At 50.1% G+C, this 19851-nt stretch overlaps 1 protein-coding gene across 3 annotated transcripts in view; it reads left to right on the top strand.

The window, feature by feature from the left end:
- DPYSL2 (dihydropyrimidinase like 2) overlaps positions 1-18827 on the top strand; it is a 112226-nt gene extending 93399 nt beyond the window's left edge. For all 3 annotated transcript variants that reach the window (XM_008151450.3, XM_054717203.1, XM_008151451.3), the window contains exons 9-14: positions 6704-6860; positions 7180-7321; positions 10056-10226; positions 15947-16126; positions 16779-16944; positions 18324-18827. In XM_008151450.3, coding sequence (XP_008149672.1) covers positions 6704-6860; positions 7180-7321; positions 10056-10226; positions 15947-16126; positions 16779-16944; positions 18324-18415 — 908 coding nt within the window. In that variant the 3' untranslated portion in view covers positions 18416-18827. The remainder of the gene's footprint in view (positions 1-6703; positions 6861-7179; positions 7322-10055; positions 10227-15946; positions 16127-16778; positions 16945-18323) is intronic.
- Positions 18828-19851: the final 1024 nt, after the last annotated feature.

Raw genomic sequence — 19851 nt, 5'->3', positions numbered from 1 at the left:
TTGACTCTGGGTCCCGCAGTTCACCCCAGACTCTGACAGGAGGGAGATTTTCATATACATTTTACTAATTTTCTTTCATCTCTGACACTTCTATTATAGAGAAAGGGCAAATCGCAATATTAAAATATTTCCTCTAATTCCCTTTTAATGTGCACAAATTTTGTGCACCAGGCCACTAGTTCTAATTTAATTAAACATTCAATTTAATATAATTTAACTTCTGAGGCCTTGTTTTTTAATTCAACCTGTGACTTGCACAGGAGGAGGGAAGAGTTGGGCCTCTCACCAGACCCAGGTCTGGGCCAGCCCTGGCCCAGAGTATTAGGGTGTGAGGGTGAAGAAGGGACCACGTAAGTCTGTTTGTTTTAGAACCTTCCAGGGTGGCTCTTGCATTCAAACTCTCGCTCACTGTGTAGTCCGTGAAAGCCTTAACTTCAGAGGGACTGAGCCGCCAGGAACCCTCCAGTGCATCTGTGCTTGTGAGGAAGAATGGGAATCCTAGCTGGCTTTGCAGGCTCTTAAGACTCTTCAGTCGTGTTGGGACTTTGTAACAACTCTGGGAGGTGGCCGGGCAGGGGTCGTTGTACTTTGCTTTACTTGGCAGCCGAGTAAACTGACCCCGCAGCTGTCAAGTGGTGGAATATCTGGCCTCAGGCCATGAATGTCCATGTTAATATGGGACTCGATGCTTTGAGATTATTTTAGTATGGGAAATGTCGTGACCATCTTCTTGTTAGTATCTATTGGGGTTCAGTTCCTGAACAAGCCTGGTAAAACTGAAGTCTGATGCCCAGCACAGTCTAGGACAGTATGGGCCGAGAAGAAGAACAACATAAGGCTGTGTACGCGTTCCCGCTCTGGGATCAACCTCCTGTGCTGACAGATGCCAGGCCCCTGTGCACTCCCACGAGATGCAGGGCAGGGTAGGGGTCATCTCTAGGCCCCATTTTCCCTCGACGAGGAGGGCAGTGAGAGTGACTTATCGCACAGCATGACAGTGATGCTTGGGTGAGATGCTGTTCATAAAGATGCATATAACGCGCATACCTGCTACTCACGTGGTTGCTGCGTAAAGGGCTGGTCAGAGAAGCAAGGAAAAACACCTGCTGACCTGGGCAAGGGTTTTCTACGAAGGATTCTTTTCTTCAGGTGGGTTCTTCTGGCCCTGGAGGCAAGTGTGAGGCCAACTTTCCGCTGCTCCATTTCTTCATCTATAAATTGGAGAGATTTTTTTCATTCATTCAAGAGCTTTTACTATGTACTTTTGTTGTTGTTAATCTTCACCTGAGGATATTTTCTCCCCATTGCTTTTTAGAGAGAGTGGAAGGGAGGGGAAGAGACAGAGAGAAACATCGATGTGAGAGAGATACATTGATTGGTTGCCTCCCACACATGCCCTGACCTGGGCAGGGGATTGAGCCCGCAACCGAGGTACATGCCCTTGACCGGAATCAAACCCAAGACCCTTCTGAGGGCTGATGCTCTAATCACCGAGCAAGACTGGCTAGGGCTACTATTTCCTTTTACTGTGTGATACTTCAGGCCTTTGTGCCGTGGTCGAGAAACGGTCCTAGCCCTCAGCTCCTTCACCAGCAGGGCGGGGACACGGGCAGAAAGTCACAATGGCAGATGGTCAGTGCTACCAAAGAGGTGCAGCCATGTGTGGTCAGAGCACAGAGGAAGGCGCCGCTGTCGACAGACACACACCGCCTGTCTCAGGCCGCATGGGAGGACTCGCCATGTCTCTGCCAATGGGCGCTACTGGAAAATCCTAACCCTACACCTTCTTCTCTGATTGGTCCCCATGTGCTGGTCCTAAATCTAAAACGAGGAGTTTGGGGAAGCAAGGATATGAGGTAAAACATAAATGAGCTCTATTTTCCCATGCCCGCCTGACCCACCACCACCGCGGTGTTCCCCAGAGGCGGGCTTGCACCTGCTCCTCCCTCCTCTGTGCCGTCCAGTGGGCCGGCCAGGACCAGGCCGCCCTGAGCAATTTTTCATCTTCAAAAGCACTCAGACATTGGTCGATTTAATAGGCTCCTAGCATGAAAGAGAAACTGTAATGTGGAAGTGAGTATCGTGCTCCCCAGCTCATTCATCCTATGAGAAACCGAACCCGGGGTCTGGACTCCTGGCCAGTCCCCTCTCCACTGAGGGGCCACTCTGGGACTGCTCTGGAGGGGCTCCCTCAGACTGCATTTTGTCCACGTGTGAAAGCCAGTGTGGCTGCGATGCCTCCCGTGTGTGGATGGTAGTGTGTAGGCCGTGAGTGCCCGACCTTAGCCAGCAGACAACCTTCTCCAGCCTCCTTCTTTACCCATCCCCACCACCCAGATGCAGAAATGTTCAAAGCATCTGGTGATTGCTGAGGGACGTTAAACCCTGGGAACCCAAACCGAGGCAAGACTTCCTTTGACCTGCGGGTCAGTAGGAATGACTCAGGCGCAATGAGAAAGAAGCATGTGGACATGGATGGAGCCGCGAGGACCATCCCAACTTGGGGATGAATCCTTAGTGTTACGCTAATCACAGCCTAGCCATCTTGGACCCAATGAGTGGCACATAACTTGGCTTGTGCATGACTTGGCTTGTGCATGCCATAAAAATCTGTTAGCCAGGGCTCTTCAGAGAAACAGGAGGGAGAGAGAGAGAGAGAGATCTTAAGGAATCCCATGCAGTTGTAGGCGTTGGCAGGTCTGAAATTTGCAGGCTGGCCTGGGGGCTTGGAGACGTAGGGAAGACTTGATGTTGCAGCTGGAGCCCCAAGGCTGTCTGGCGGCAAAAATTCCTTCCCGGAAGATGCCCTCACTTTAGCAGCAGACACAGACCTTGGGAATGCAGTTTGCCTTGTAATGCAGCCACTCACTGCTGGTTGGGAGTCTGTTCATGTTCCAGCGTCTGAGGCCCGAGGCTGCTGCAGATAAGCCTCTCCTTCAGGGCAGGCAGAACCCTGGGGCCACAGATGCTGCCCTTGGGCTGTGAGCTTGAATCCCCGAGCTCTTCCTTTCTTTCCCCACGTTGCCTAGCGCGATTAACTCCTTTGACAAAAATGTTCTAAGGTATCAACCCAAACGTTGCTTCTTGGAATAAGTAGCAAGCGTGTCTGTGGTGGGGATATTTTGCGCATCCCTGTTGCCCTCTTTCCTACTGAAAATGAGTCATTAGTGCCTTTAAAACAAATCAAATTAGAGGGACGATTCCACAAACCCCAGACTCACTCAGGGAACGTGGATTCTCTTCCTCTGGAACCCTCTGGGTACCAGAATCTGACGGGATTACCCAGGGGTAGGCCCGGCTGTTGGCTCCTGGCTTGGTTGGACTCAGAGAGAGACAGGCAGACAGAGAGACCCAGTCAGTGTCACTCACTGTGCTTTCGTGGTTGTGTGTTGAAATCCATGTACCCAATCTTCCATTGTTTCTACTCTGGGCTTGTCCTGCTCCTTGTCCATGGAGCGCTGTCACAGCCCAGCCTCCCGTTTACTCTGCATGAATGCTCTCAGGCCCCAGCCCCCTGTGAATCAGCACCACCCGCGGGCCCCGCAGTTCCGGGCTGGCCTGGGGAGCCTGCCAGCTGCTGGCTCAGGGTCCCATCCTTCAGCTCAGATGGTCCCTGGAGAAGGACATCGGAAGGTCTAACCTCCGACAAGAAAGCCTCAGCAGCGTGTTTAGAGGAGTGCGGATCGGCCAATTGAGCCCGTCCCGTGGTTTATTCTGGTTAGCGGTGATAGTTTCTGGCACGCAGCTCAGTGGTGTCTGTGGCCTGACTGAGGCTCAGAAGCTCCTGCGCGGCTCGCTCAGGTACAGTGCATCAAACGGGAGCTCGCCCTGGGCCTGGGAGCAGCCCCCAGCCCCCAGCGGTGGCCCACACGCCCCTGGGGTGGGGGTCTCCCACAGGATGGGTTAACTCCTGCCCTGCCCTTCGGGGCTGAAGAAAAGGAATAAACCCAAAGACGGCAGCACCTTAGGATCCCTTGGGATCTGAACAGGAAGGACAAAGCAGAAATGAACCTCACACTGCCTTTCTCCGTCTCCAAGTGCCCCCGTCTGGGCTTGGCCCCAGCCCAGGAGTCCTGGCTCAGCCTGGGCCTCAGGCAGGGCTGCTCAGCAGTGGCCTTGGAGCTCTGACCCGCTTCTGGGTTTTCCAGAGGTGGAAGGCCGAGTTCATTCTTTCGTGGTGAGTGCATGTTCTGTGCACCAGCCCCGCGCCGCCAGCAGTTGCACGTCACAGACTGAGATGAGGGCCGCAGTCAAGGGCACGCACGTGAGGGGGAGTCAGGATGCGTTCAGGAGCCAACCCCTCCTTCTCTCAGGTTTCCACAGCAGGACTGCAGGGCAGATTCAGGCCGAGGATGAGCAGGAGCAAGTTACTCATCAGGGAACTTCATGGTGGTCCAGGATTTTTTTCTCCAAGTGGTTCTGCTCTCTGGAACTTTTTCATGTCAACACAACCCGGACACGTTAGGGTTAAGAGTCCTTTGTTTTCCCGCTGCCTGTGCCAGCCTCAGCCTTGTGCTATGGCAATAGCCAGCAGGGCTCCAGGCCTGGCTGCTCTGAGCCGGGAGCGGAAGAGCCCCAGCAGAGGTCCCAAGAACCTCGCCGCTGGGTCCTGCTCAGCCGTTTGCCTCTCATAAATGGACTTGGTGGCAGCCAGGGCCTTCGCGGTGTGCGGAGTTTTTCTATTTGGAATGAGCCGGAGCTGTTTACATCCAGCTGGCTCCTCACACCGAATTCTGCCCGAGAGGCTTCGAGAAGGTCCGGAACCCAGGAGACCTGCCAGGGGATTCTGAGCATTGGCTCCGGGGGCTTCCCTGGGTATGGAGCCCTCCTCCTGCTGCAGGATTGTTGCCGATTTCCCCTAGAGAGCTGCCCGCCCGCGGTGGCCTCTGCCACTGCTGGCTGAACAGGGACTCCTTTATGAAATTCCTGAGGCTGGAGGGGACAGCTGGGAGGAGCCGGCTCAGAGTGGCCTCTGCAGCGGAGAGGGCCTGTGGTTTAATTATCAGGAGATAAGGCCTTGGAAAGGCTGTGGAGAGGAAAGGAGACACATTCCTGACTGAGAAGTGTTTGGCCCTGAGGACCCTGTGTTTGGGGAATGAGGAAGGGCTGGAAGGACCACTGTGGGGGTGGGGTAGCCCTGTGGTAGGAGGAGGGGAGGAGAGGGGATTCCTGGAGGTGGTAAGGCTGTCCTGGCATCACATTTCAGCTCCGGTGCCTTTCGTTAGTAAAAGATCACCTTAACACACACTTATCGAGTGCCTCCTATGTGCAGGCAGAGTCGTGTTCTTTAGGGTATCTCCGTCTAGTGGAGAATCCAAAAATTCAAAATGGGGTGGTTATTGGAGTATTGGAGTGGAGAACGGGGTTGTGTTTTGGATGACGTGAATGGGGAGATCGGCTTTGTTAGGCCGCCGGACAGTGGCGTGCAGCAGATGTGACAGTGAGGAGTTCGTTTTTGTCCTTGAAGGCCAATGCTCCTTGGAGGACTTCCTGAAGGGAGTGGCCTGGGAAGACGGTCTTAGGGAGCTCACCCCGGGAGTGTCATGGAGAATGGATGGAGAGCTGGGGAAGAAGGTTAGGAAAGCAAAAGTAAATCTAAACTCTGACCGGGAGGCTCAGCTGGAATGAGCTGGGGGGAAATGAGCTAAGGCAGTGGCCGGCAAACTGCGGCTCGCGAGCCACATGCGGCTCTTTGGCCCCTTGAGTGTGGCTCTTCCACAAAATACCACGGCCTGGGCGAGTCTATTTTGAAGAAGTGGCGTTAGAAGAAGTTTAAGTTTAAAAAATTTGGCTCTCAAAAGAAATTTCAATCGTTGTACTGTTGATATTTGGCTCTGTTGACTAATGAGTTTGCCGACCACTGAGCTAAGGGATGGGACACACAGTGGAGGCAAGGATGGGTTTCAGCCATTGAAGTTGGCATTCGATGATGTAAATGTTTCCCACCTGTCTGGCTCGCACATGAATGGGCAGAGAAGGACATGATTTGGGCATCAGGGAACTGACAGTCTTTCTTTATAGTGTATTCATTAAGCTAGACCCGGCTTCTGGAAGTTCAGGGATCGCAGTATGTACTGCAAAGGCCTTTGTTTCTCTTACAAAGCCAGCTGTGACTCGGGGTGCTACCAGCAGTTCCCTTGAGGTGGCGACTCAGGGAGCCACACCGTCTCTTGGGCAGATCTGTGTTTGCTCTCAAATGCTTCAGCCCCTTGGTAGAACATCTAACCCCCTCTCTCAGCTCATTAGCCAGAACTAGACACCGTGAGGGGGCTGGGAAGTGTTGGGAGAGTAGGGGGAGTATTTGGTGAGCAGTAAGGTTACGTTTGAGATGCCATGGATCACCCAAAAGTATGAGTCTAGACAGCACCTGGGACGGGATGCTTGAATGCAGTCTGAGAGTGTTAAGGATTTGGGAATGAGCAGCGTAGGAGGTGGGACGGTTGGGATCACCCATGGAGTGTGTTGAGTTAGAAGAGCGAGGTCCCAAGGTGAACTCTGAGGGAACACACGTGGAGCTGGTGACTTTGGTGGGTGAGGTATGTGGCCTCAGGTATCCGTGTCCTCACCTGCGAGATGCGGCTGGCACCTTCTCTGAAGGGATGGTGAGAGTCCCTGACATGCTGCTGGGCAGGTGGCTCCTCCCAACAAGGCTGGTTTCCTGTCTCCCTCATTGCCTGGTACTCAGCTTTGTCCTCTTTGTCAGGAACCGTGGTGTACGGCGAGCCCGTCACCGCCAGCCTGGGAACTGATGGCTCCCACTACTGGAGCAAGAACTGGGCCAAGGCCGCTGCTTTTGTCACCTCCCCACCCCTGAGCCCTGACCCCACCACTCCGGACTTTCTGAACTCCTTGCTGTCCTGGTGAGTCTTGGCGACTTGTTCACACGTCCCATTCTCAGTCTTCGCTCAGACCAGCCTGACCTGGCGGCTTACAACACGGTGGGCAGAAGCAGGCTTGCAGACAGACCCGTGTTCTCCAAACTCCGTTGGCTAAACGGGAACAGGGGGTTGCCACTTTGACACCATTCTGGGGAGGGGAATTTAGAATGAAAACGTGGGCCCACCGGCAGGGATGAATGCGATATCCAAAGGACTCCACTGTGGTGTGATGACACCCTAAGATGCCTTAGAAATAGGTGCCAAAGATTAGTTAGAAGCTAGTCACCTGTTTCCCTTCCAGTGGAGATCTCCAGGTCACTGGCAGTGCCCACTGCACTTTCAACACTGCCCAGAAGGCGGTCGGAAAGGACAACTTCACCCTGATCCCCGAAGGCACCAATGGCACTGAGGAGCGGATGTCCGTCGTCTGGGATAAGGCTGTGGTAAGGAGCAGTGGTCTCCCTCCCGGGCTGGCCCCAGCTTTCCCCGGCCTCCTCTTCGGAGGGCCATGGGTCTCATGTCAGCCTTGCAATGGCAGCTGAGAAAATTCTAGAAGCTGGTACTTGTATGACAATACTTCTTAGGTTTGGGAATCCAAGATTTCTCCTTATATAGATCATTTCTTTCTAAATATTTCATATACATTTTTTATTATTATCCTCTGTGATCAGTGGAGACTAAAAAAACAATATCCCACAGTCTTTAAAATGTGACTCTTTTGTGATTAGCCAGGAAAAAGTTTCCTCAGAGCGCTGATGACGTTCTCGGTTAATCTTCTGTTCTTGGAAATGGACTCCATCTCCTTGAAAGTGATTTTTAGGGCTCTGTGGGCTCAGCATCTCTACCCACGACAACCACAGGCTTGTGGCGGGCCTGCTTGGAGCATACCCTGACCTTGAAGGGTCTTGGGACTTTTGCATTTTCAGTGCTTTAAAACAGCACAGGTTTTGTTTCCTAATGAATTTTTTAAATGATGCAAACAATATATCCCTGTTCCAGAAAGAATGGAAGTGAATAAAAACTACTCATGACACCATCTTTCAGATTTGATGACAATTGATATGTTGGCCATATGTCTTTCCATTTTTTGTCAGTGCAAGAGTGCACATGTGTGTATATGATATGTGTGTGTGTGTGTGAGTGTGTAAACACCACGGCCTGTTTTATTAAGACAATACATCATGAAAAGGTCTCCACATTCTGAAATATACCTGAAAAACTTGTTTTTTTATTCTTTATGTTCTTTGAACGTTTATGTTGTTTCTGATTTTTTAATGCAGGAAGAGTTGTGTATTTCTGTTTTGACAGTAGTTTGGTGGTAACTGTATAAGTGGTCTTGAAAAGTGATTTTTAATTGCATGTTTATAAGTTGAGAAATTGGATATGCACTTTGAGTGGAAATAATTTTCTGCTGTGACTGAGAAGTTACACCTGCAGTGAAATTTTATTTTTCTCATACAGTATCCAAAGAATTGAGCTATGAAAGCCTCAGAGCACTTTTTTTTAAAAAATATATATATGTTTTTATTGAAATTTTTAGGGAGAAAGGAAGGGAGAGGGATAAGAGAGATAGAAGCACCCATGAGAGAGAAACATCGATCGGCTGCCTCCTGCATGCCCCCTACTGGGGATTGAGCCTACAACCTGGGCATGTACCTTGACTGGGAATTGAACCAGCGACCTCTTGGTTGTGGGTCAATGCTCAACCGCTGAGCCACACTGGCCGGGCTGTCATGCACTTTTATGTCTTACCATCACCAAGCAATATTTTCCTTATTGGTGATACATGCGAATAGTGAAATAGAGTTGTACAATTGCATCTGGATTTGTCATTGAATTGTACCTTAACAAAATAACCACCTCCCCCCGACTGAAGAAATGGCAGCCTCTCGGGCCTGTCAGGCCGTCCACTGGACTGATCCAGTGCTCAGCTTCCCACAGGGAACCTCGTTTTGTTACTGGGATGAATATCGCTGGACATATCTTTTATTATACTTCTAGAAATTTCTAGAAAGGGTATTGCTGGGTCAAAGGATGTGTATATTTTTTGGGCTTTTGCTATATATATTGCCAAAGTTACTTCCAGGAAGATTGCATCCATTTGTATGCCGCCAGCATTATGTGACATCCCCCAGTCTCTTTCACCTGGTCCTCATTGGTATCATCAAAACCCCCAAAATGTGGCTGATTGGTGGGTGAATTTTGTCCTTCATTCAATCCCTCAGTTACTAATTGGAGTGAATATGTTTTCATATGCTTATGGACCATTGCTATTTTTCTCTTAATACCAGCTCATTTCCTTTGCCCAGTTTTCTACTAGCTTTAGGGTAGTTTTCTATGCAGGCACGTCCTCAAATTCTGCTTTTGAAAAGACATAGAGCACACGTGGTAGAGATGAGAAAGTGCAGGAAGGATGTGAGGAAATGTCATTGGCTACAGAAACCAGACTTGGGGCTGAGACCTCTAGATTGGCTAGACCAGAAGCCTAGGTCTGCGCTGTATCTTTGAAGAGGACAGCCACTCCAGTCTACTCATGTTTCCTCAAGAGGCGTTGTAGCCCTGTCAACTTTTCTTTTTAAACTTTTCATTTTGAAATAATTATATTCCGAGGAAGTTGCAAAGAGAAGACAGAGGGCCTGAGTACCCTCCTCCCGTTTCCCCCCATAGCTGCATCTCACATAATTAGAGTAAGATATCGAAGCCCAGAGATCAACGATGGTGCCGTGTGTGTGTGTGTGTGTGTGTGTGTGTGTGTGTGTGTTTGTCATTTTGTCCTGTGGAGATTCATGTAACCATCACTGCAAACAAGGTACAGATGTCCCCTGTTACCACAAAGAGCCCCTTCACGCTGCCCCTGTATAGTCACACTCATCCCTACCCCCTGTCACGCCTATTCTGTTCTCCATCACTGTAACTTGGTTATTGCGAGAAGGTTTATACAAATGAAAGCATACTGTATGTGACCCTTTGAGATTGGTTGTTTCACTCAGCATAATGCCCTTAACATCCAAGTTGTCGTGTGTATCAAAAGTGTGTTCACTTTTATTGCTTAGGCGCAGTCCACCCTTCAACCTCTTGACCTGCTTTTGGTGTGTGTGTGTGTGTGTGTGTGTGTGTGTGTGTGTGTGTGTTGTGGTGTGTGTGTGTGTGTGTGTGTGTGTGTGTTCTACTCTGCAGGTCACTGGGAAGATGGATGAGAACCAGTTTGTGGCCGTGACCAGCACCAACGCAGCCAAAGTCTTCAACCTTTACCCCCGGAAAGGCCGCATTGCTGTGGGCTCCGATGCTGACCTGGTCATCTGGGACCCCGACAGCGTTAAAACCATCTCTGCCAAGACCCACAACAGCGTAAGGCCTGTTCACTGCGCGCTCCCAATCCAAACAGATCACAGTCACAGAGACAGAGGCGTGGAAAGTGCCAGGATTGAGGGAGAGAACTCACTGGGAGAGGAATGAACTTTCCCTGGGATATATTATAATTTGCATTTTGTTGCTAAAAAAATTTCGTTTTCTTTAGTGAGGTCAAAAAGACTGACGGTAAGTTACTCTTATCATTCTGGAGTACCACAGCCTCTCTTATAGATAGAGTCTCTACTTACAGGCCTTCAGAGCCTCCAGTCGTGCAGGACATTGGGAGCTTCTAGGAGTCAGACACCATTCCATTTTTATACTTCGGTGCAGCACCTCCCATGGCAGCCGTGGTGCAGGGGACCCAAATAAACACTCCTGAGGTGCCCACTGGGCATGTCTATTCTTTTAAGCCATTGTTTTCTCACCGCAGTGTTGCCCTATAGAAACATAAATGACAAAGGCTCCTATTGTCTCAAGGGACTAATTGACTTTGACTTCTTTCCAAATAGAAGAAATACTCCCTGCAGCCATTCTGATATGATTTTAGGATCTGGAGCTTGGGGTGTCACTTTTTTAATTTTTAAAATTCATTTATTGATGAGAGAGAGAGAGAGAGAAAGAGAGAGAGAGAGAGAGAGAGAGAGAGAGAGAGAGAGAGAGAGAGAGAGAGAGAGAGAGATTTTTTATGCATTCATTTGTTGATTCTTGTATGTGCCCTGACCGGGGATTGAATCTGCAATCTTGGCGTATTGGGACAACACTCTAACCACAATTGTCCAGCTACCCGGCCAAGGCCCTGGAGTATCTCTTGTCTCTTAGTCCAGACTGCAGAAGTTTTTTATTTGGGGATGCCCTGTCTTGTTAATGGGTCCTTGGGCAAGTAACTCATGTCACGTCTCAAGCTCCTCAGTTGAGAGTATGGGATTTAGATGAGGTCTCTGAATGTCCTGTGAGTCAGTGAGGTCAGGGCCTTAGGCAGAGGTGTTAGATAGCACTGGCTCTTTATAGAAAAAGTCACGTGGGTCTGTGTATGTATAGATATATCGATGTGTCTGTATAGATATAATATTGAAAGAATATGGGCAAAGGGAGCTTTGGAAAAGAAATGGACACAGGACAGAAGTGTTTTGTCAGAAACTCATGAATCTGGAAGTGAATTAAAGTTCTGAATTGAAAGCTGGCTCAATAGGGAATCTGATTCTAGAGTGCCCACCCCCGCTAGCTTGGGCCAGCAGGTACTGACTCCTTTCCCAGGTGCCACCACAGCTCTGGGGCGGGCTTCTGGCATTTCTCCAGAGGGATGTACAGCCCTTTGCTGTGCCCCAGTCCTCTGCCATTTGAGCAGAGGGGTTTGAGGTGTGGGGCTCACCTCTAGCCTCTACTGGCACCTGTGGGTGCTGGGATGGTGGGTGCCTTCTGGGAAGGCTGCTCTGCCCTTGGTATTTATTTATAGTTGACTTTCGTCCTCCTTTCTCACTGGCTGGCTTAGCTTTGCAGCATAGCCTTACGGCCACACCGACTTGTAACCTAATCACAACCTCTTGGGGTCCAGGGTGGCTTCTTTACAGGTAGCGGATCCTGCCCAGTGAACCCTCATATTCCAATGCAGTTAACATTATATTCCTTCCCATTTACTCTTTCATTTGGCCTTTTCAATAAAGGGATGGTATTATTATCCCGGGAAGATAAATAAACGGAGGCTCAGAGAGCTTAAGTCTAATGTTACATAGCTATTTTGCGGTAGAGCCAGAATTAGAACCCAAAATTGTCCAGCGCGCTTCCCTGCCACACTGCGTATGCAGCCTCCGGGTCGGGGTTCAGTGGAGAAGATGCTTCCCCTCCCTGCCGCCCTTCCCCAGAGGTGCTTCCTGTGAAGGCAGAGTTGGACTCATTATGTAAACTGCAGATGACCTCTCTGGGAGCTTGCATTTGGCGCCCTTAACCTGGGTGAAGGAGCGATGATTCGAGAAGACAGGTTCTCCCTCCAGGCCTTCCACCCGAACCTTTCGAGGGCGACAGCACTGCCCTGCCTTTACCGCCAGGCAACCTCATCTAGGACATGCTGACTTCCAAAAGTGCCTCTTTTTCATCCTCACTTGTTTTAAAGAGCCCACACTAAGCACGCCCATGCAGCAGTCATCATTTGGGAGAATACAGACAGGAGGCTGCCCCATGTAACAGTGTTTCCTGCCACAGTGCTGATTAGCTTTAATTTGGAGCATTTAGATAACTATTATTGACAGCCTGGTGCTAAGCCTCTGCTTGGATCTCCCAGGCATCCAGCCAGATGAGTAATTTAGGGGCCCATGTGGATGTAGGTTAAAAACATCTACACTGGGGCCCAAGCTGGTTTGGCTCAGTGGATAGAGCATCTGCCTGTGGACTGAAGGGTCCCAGGTTTGATTCCGGTCAAGGGCACATGCCCGGGTTGCGGACCTGATCCCTAGTAGGGGACATGCAGGAGGCAGCCGATCAATGATTCTCTCATCATTGATGTTTCTCTCTATCTCCCTCTCCCTTCCTCCCTGAAATCAATAAAAATACATAAAAAACAAAACAAAACAACAAAAAACACACACAAAAAACACACATCTACACTGGGGAGTGATCAAGCTGGACCACCTCATGGTTTGACAGAGGGGGGCTCTGAACACCCTGTGATCTGACCACTGACTTGCTGATTTTAAGTCACTTAAGAGTCGTGGGGCTGGTTCCTCCATCGTTTTGGAATGGGAGGTGGCCCAAAGCTCTTGCAGGGGTTTATGCTCAGTTCCTCACATGCAGTTAAAACTCAATACATGTGTCTTCTGATGTCTTTGACACTACAGGGCCTGCACTCTTGTTGGGACAGTGCAATGAGAAACCAGGCAGTGAATGAGTGAATGTGTCCTACATGCCTGCTTTGTGTCGAGTAGCATGCGAGCTGCTCTTGTTTTTCTATGTCTCGTGATCCTAGCACCATTCCTGCGAAGCGGGCCTTTTGTAGATGAGGAAGCTGTGGCTCAGAGGAGAGTAAGGGACTTGTCCAAAGTCACGCAAGCGGCAAATCGCGGCCCGGGATGTGAACCCAAGGCAGATGGCACCGGGTCCAAGGTTGTCTCCATTCCTCCAGTAGGGCGCAGGGGAGTCTGTGAGATTATAGACCGTTAGCTGTGGAGTAACATGACAAGAGATGGAGCTTGAGCCAGCCCTTAAAGGATGACCCCCTTCCCAAGGTCATTTCAGAGCTGACAGAATTCTCTCAGGGATCAGCACACACAGGATGCTTTTTGTGTTGCAATCGTCACCAAGCCTTGGAGAGCGGCAGGGCTGAAGTGAGCTGCCCGTAGTCACACAGCTTCTGCATCTCACCACATCTGAATGCCGTCGGTGCTCAGATGTTCCCTTAGTTTATGTACCGCCATCGGGGCACGTCACAGTCAAGGCGAGGCAGACCCTATCACAATACACTGTGCCACTGAGGACCAGCTTGTGCTCAGCGTAGGGTACGTGAGAGGGGACTCTGCCACGCAGGATGTGATGGCAAATGTCTGCGAGCCTTGACTTTGGCTTTGGGTATAGAGAGGGCAAAATGCCTCCTCGGAGAATATGACCCGAAAGTCGGTACTCATGCAAGTTGGAGGTCTGAGTTCCTGCTGCCTGTAGTATCCAGAGGAACCTGAAGCTGGGAATTTATTTATTTATTTATTTATATTTTTATTTTTTTATATATATATTTTATTTTTTTTTTTACAGAGAGGAAGGGAGAGGGAGAGAGAGTTAGAAACATCAATCAGCTGCCTCCTGCACACCGCCTACTGGGGATGTGCCCGCAACCAAGGTACATGCCCTTGACCGGAATCGAACCTGGGACCCTTCAGTCCGCAGGCCGATGCTCTATCCACTGAGCCAAACCGGTTAGGGCTGAAGCTGGGAATTTAATATCCAATGGATTCCGTGTGGTTATCCTCTAGGCCAGAGGGAGAAGCAAGCCCAGGCCCCCCTGGAAGCCCTCGGTTCAGTCTCCACTGCCAGCAACTGACCGTGCAGGTCCACCTGCTGGAAGACACATTCTGACTTCAGGGAAGAGCGTCTTAGAATCGATGAAAGACTTGGGGACACACTTGGTCCCTCCTCCCAGGTGCTCTCTGCCTCGTTCCTTCCATTGTTTCCACATGAGTCTTCGGAGCCTCAGAGCAGTACTGACTCTCCCTCGTTGCTGTTCTCAGCACTGCTGCATTAAAAAAAATGTTTTTATTGATTTCAGAGAGGAAGGGAGAGGGAGAGGGAGAGAGAGCAAAAACATCACTGATGAGAGGAACTCATCGACCAGCTGCCTCCCACATCCCCCCTACTAGGGATTGAGCCAGCAACCTGGGCATGTGCCCTGTCTGGGAATTGAACTGTGACCTCCTGGTTCATGAGTCAATGCTCAACCACTGAGCCACACTGGCCAGGCCAGCACCACTGCATTTTGACACCGAATGTGAGCTAAGGAGCCAGCCGGGGCTTCTCCATGCTTATCAGCAGAGGTGCTGACCTGCAGCGGGACAGCTCATTCCCAGGCGAACTCCTTCAGTGCTGATAACCTGGTCTGAATTCTCCCAGAAGCCCAAGCGGCTTTGTATGGTTGGAGCTGCCTATTTTTGCGCCATTCCTGGGCTCAGCGCAGGCGTTGGTGCCTGTGCCAGGGCAGGCAGGAAGGAGCAGGAGGCCTCCGGGAGTCGGGATGGCCCTGGGTGAGCCGAAGCTGCGGGATGAGACTGACAGTGGAGTTTTTGTGCGGAGCACAGTGCCCGTGATTTCTGTTGCCTTGCTTCCAGCATGTTTTCCAAGAGGGCACACAGATATGCCAGGGGAGTCTGTGAGAATATACACTGAGTGGCCAGATTATTATGATCTCTGAACACATAATAATCTGGCCACTCAGTGTATATCCTATATAATAAAAGGCTAATATGCAAATTGTCCCCCTGGCCAGGCTGGCTGGACCCCACCCATGCACGAATTCATGCACCGGGCCTCTAAAAACACACACACACACACACACACACACACACACACACACACACACTGAGTGGCCAGATTATTATGCATTCAGAGATCATAATAATCTGGCCACTCAGTGTAGACCGTTAGCTGTGGAGGAACATGACAGAGATGGAGCTTGAGCCAGCCCTTAAAGGATGACACCCTTCCCAAGGTCATCCTGAAAAGCTTGAAACCCAGTGCTAGCTGCATGTTTGGGAAATGAACTAAACCTCAAACATGTTATGAAGGCAAGCCCCTTAAATTACTCCAGTCCTTTCATTTAGGGACTGCAGCTTAACCACATCGCTGACAGTATGGAGAACCAGGCTCAGCAGCGGGAAACCCTAGCCCAGGACGGCCACTCCAAGGTTAAATTTAGAACTCAGTCACGGAAGGCCTCTGCTGTCAACCTGATTGGAGCTTCAGTTAGTGAGAACAACGTCGCTGCTAATGCGTGGAATCCTTCTCTTAACGTTTTGTAGCATTTACAAGTCCTCATGCTTTTCCGGTGGGAAAAGATGACTCCACGTTCTAGACAGAGAGATTAAGACTTGGAGATTAACGCCTGCTGGTGTGGTCCGTGGGGCAGGCACTCCCGCTCTGGGTCTTTCTTTTGCCCATGTGATGTGAGGCAGTGGGTGCTGCCCGCCTGGTGTCTAGCCAGGGTGGCAGGGGGTATCTCAGTGTCCTGTGCCCTCTTCCTGCAGGCTCTCGAGTACAACATCTTTGAAGGCATGGAGTGCCGTGGCTCTCCGCTGGTGGTCATCAGCCAGGGGAAGATCGTCCTGGAAGACGGCACCCTCCATGTCACCGAGGGCTCTGGGCGCTACATCCCCCGAAAGCCCTTCCCTGATTTTGTTTACAAGCGTATCAAGGCGAGGAGCAGGGTGAGTAGCTCGGAGCATATGGTTGTTTTTCAATGTCATAAACCCTCCTAAGCACGTTGAGTCAGAATATCGAGATGAGTTCAAAGGATTCAGAGAAAAAGGAAACTTTTTTTAAATTCCTGGAGTTGAGAATACCAGCGGAGGAGTCAGGCGTGTCCACAGCCAGCCAGATGAAGTGAGACTGACATGTGCTGTGATGGGGTTCAGGGACAGGACCTCTGCTGTGGAGTCAGGGGGGAAAGTGTCATGGCGAGAGGGCATTCTGAGTTGGGTCTCGGAGGTGAAGTGGGAGATTGGCAAGTCAAAGAAGGGAGACGCGGGACCATGTAGAGGGAATGTTATGAGCACGGAAAACGTATGGTGTATTCAGGGCATGGAGAGTCGTCTGCAGCACTGGGCGGGGAGGTATCAAATGTTAATTTTTATAGAGTAACCAGTTACGCGTGACCCACCTAGGAGGATTGCTGGCCTGGAGTCCTGGAGCTGGCCCCATGCTGACATCTGTCCCTGCCCTGCCCTCCATAAGGAGAGCCCCCCATCTCTAAATCTCACCGGCCTCTGTTCTAGCCTCTCTTCATCCACATCAGGAGGGTAGCCAGGGAGGCATCCTCCCTCCGAATGTGGCCTGAACCGAGGGGCCTGTGTTTTGCAGCTGGCGGAGCTGAGAGGGGTTCCCCGTGGCCTGTACGATGGGCCTGTGTGCGAGGTGTCCGTGACACCGAAGACAGTCACTCCAGCCTCGTCGGCTAAGACGTCTCCGGCAAAGCAGCAGGCCCCACCTGTCCGGAACCTGCACCAGTCTGGATTCAGCTTGTCTGGTATGGTTATGGTTTGGGGAGGGCCCAATTCTGCAGGGGGCTGGTGAGTCTGGAATCCCTTTTGTAGAAGAAGAAGAGGCAGAAAGGAATGGTATTCCCATTTTCCCCAAAGTAGGTCATACTGCTATCACCAGAGATGTCATTCACAGCCAGTGGGTCTCAGAGTTCTGACATCCATTTGAATCACATATAATGGCACGATGCGTACACTGTGTGCAATACCCCGTATGTTAACAGGACATTTTTTTCTCTCTGTATTATGGCCATTCTAGAAAAGGATGTGGTGGTATTTCAGGTTCCCAGACACACAAAAATATTGTTTTTGATCCACATCTGGTTGAATCCACAGATGTGAAGGGGCAACTGTATTTATTGGAAAAAAATCCACATATACGTGGACCTGCACAGTTCAATCCCATTGTTCAAGGGTCTATTGTACTGCATATTAGGGGAGAAGAGAAATCCTGAAATACCACCCCGTTCAGCTTATGGAGTGTCAGCAGCTTAACTTCGTAGTCCAGATGCTTGCTAGCTGTGCCTCAGTCTCCTCATCTATAGAATGGGTGTAATAGTAGTAGCTACCTTATGGAGTTGTTGTGAGGATTAGATGAGTTAATGTGCATGCAAAGAACTCAGAATAGAGCCATTTGAGAATTGTTAGCTATTTGCTTGAATAAAATATGTGATACAGGGACGATGAGAGGAAGGGGTCAAGATGTTAGAGCTTCCGCACTCGGAATTTCCTTCCAGTCCTTCGTTTGGCTTATACCTAGAATCCTTCTGAACCACAAATATGTATCCAGGTTTCTATGGTGTGTGAAACAGTTAATTAGATCTTTTTTTTTTTTTTTTTGGTCAGATATACTGGTTTTTAGAACATTGCCATATATGCCATATACCGATTACCCATTTTCGAAAGATTTAATAATAACGAACCTTAGTTTTGTCATAAATTAAAATGGGCATAATGGTGGTGTGCTATCTTACGTCACCAGGCCATTAATGGAAGGAACCATCATTCCCTTGCTTTTGATTAGACGGTGAGATGGGTAGTGTTAGGGGAGCATAACGCCAGAGGGCTGTGCCTTCGGAAAAGCTGCACCCAAACTGACTACAGAATAGGGGCAGGACGTAAGAGGCAGGAGAAAGCCCGGAATGGAGTGTTATTTTATATATAGCTTTACTTTTTCAAGTGGTGGATCCAACTGGCTTCTGCAGGTACTGCTTTATACCGTCTGAGCCTTTGGCCACCTTAAGCCCATCACTTCTTTGTAGTTTAAACTTCCAGGGAGTTTTGAGGGGACAAAGAATGGGTCCGGCCCTTCGAGCAGGAACTCCTGTAACTCTGCTGTTGACCCTCACCCCTCTTTCCTCTCCAGGTGCTCAGATTGACGACAACATCCCCCGTCGCACCACCCAGCGCATCGTGGCGCCCCCGGGTGGCCGTGCCAACATCACCAGCCTGGGCTAGAGTTCCAGGGCCCATTCCACTGGGGGATAGGGGTTGGGGGATGGGACACCTGAGGACATTCTGAGACTTCCTTCCTTCCTTCCTTCCTTTTTTTTTTTTTTTAAGAGCCTGTGATAGTTACTGTGGGGCAGCCAGTTCACGGGGCTCCCTCTTGGGCCTCACACTCCGTCCCTCACCCGGAGTCACTGACTTTGCTCACCCACTTCTCTCCACATCTACAAACACCACACCACGTCTACCCACCGGCCCCGCACATGGGACTGCATCCAACACTCAGACATGCGAACCAGAGCAAACCACCGTGAGGGTGTTTCTCATCTCCAGCCTCTGTTGTATTTATCCTCTTCCTTTGCATTGGGAGGGAAGATAAAGTGAATTGCCCAGAGCTGCCTTTTTCTTTTTAAATTAAAAAAAAAAAAAATGTTTTCGTTATGGGGCTGGGAAGGGGTGGGTGGGGGAGGGGGGAGATTTTTTTTAATACTAAATTAGAAAGCCTAATCCAATACTAATACCAGGGGTTTGAACTGGACATCCTAATGATGCAATTATGTAACCATCAAGCTGATTCAGGTGGTTGGCACACTCGGCGTGTCCCTCCTGAGAGGTTCCAGAATGTCCACATCACCATTCCGTAGTCTTCTGGGCTGACTGCTTTTAGGGCAGGTTTTCTTTTTGGCTTAGATTTTGCTGCAGATTAAATATTTTCCTTGGTTCACCTCTCCTCTCTCCTCTTCTCTCTCTCTCTCTCTCTCTCTCTCTCTCTCTCTCTCTCTCTCTCTCTAGCTTTTTAATTCGTTTCATGTCTATCTCTTTCTTTGTGTTTCCTCCTGCCCTTGTCTCTGAGACACTGTTTTCTCTCCTTCCCCACTGCCTTCTCAAATGACCAGGTCTACCATTCCACTGTGGTCATAAGAACCTGCCTGGGAGGATGTGAGCTTTGTCATCACAACCATAGTCATCTGCTGTCCTTGTCCCTGTGAGACTGGTGCTACCCACCCATCACCATGAGGATATGCCTGTGAGTCAGACACTTCCCAGGTGCAGGGAGGGCCGAGGTACCCAGCCACACTGTCACGCCTGGGTCCAGAAGAGACCCTGAAGCAGTGCTGGGGTGTGGCAGAAGTCTGAGGCTACAGGACGGGAGAGTTTTTCCTTTGGGCAGTGCTAGCTGGTGAGACATAGTCAAATCTGTCAAGTGAGCCCCCAAACCCCAGTGAGCCAACCAGTCCCTCAGGCCCACCACCAGCTCAGACCTGCTGAGCTAGTGGGAGCGGCCCCAAGAGCCTGCTGTTTCCTGGCTGAGTATCTTTTGGGGTTCCTGAACACAATGGGTCTTCTCACTTTGGGGGGAAATCTTTTTTTTTTTTTTTCTTGTCCCATTATTTCGAAAGACATCACGCAACACAGGGAGGCCTTTTAAACTCTGAACATTCTTG

The sequence above is a fragment of the Eptesicus fuscus genome, chromosome 6, assembly GCF_027574615.1.
Source record: "Eptesicus fuscus isolate TK198812 chromosome 6, DD_ASM_mEF_20220401, whole genome shotgun sequence".
Classification (NCBI taxonomy): Eukaryota; Metazoa; Chordata; class Mammalia; order Chiroptera; family Vespertilionidae; genus Eptesicus; species Eptesicus fuscus.
The sequence above is the reverse complement of the archived record's forward strand: the minus strand, read 5'-3'. Positions and strand labels throughout refer to the sequence as shown.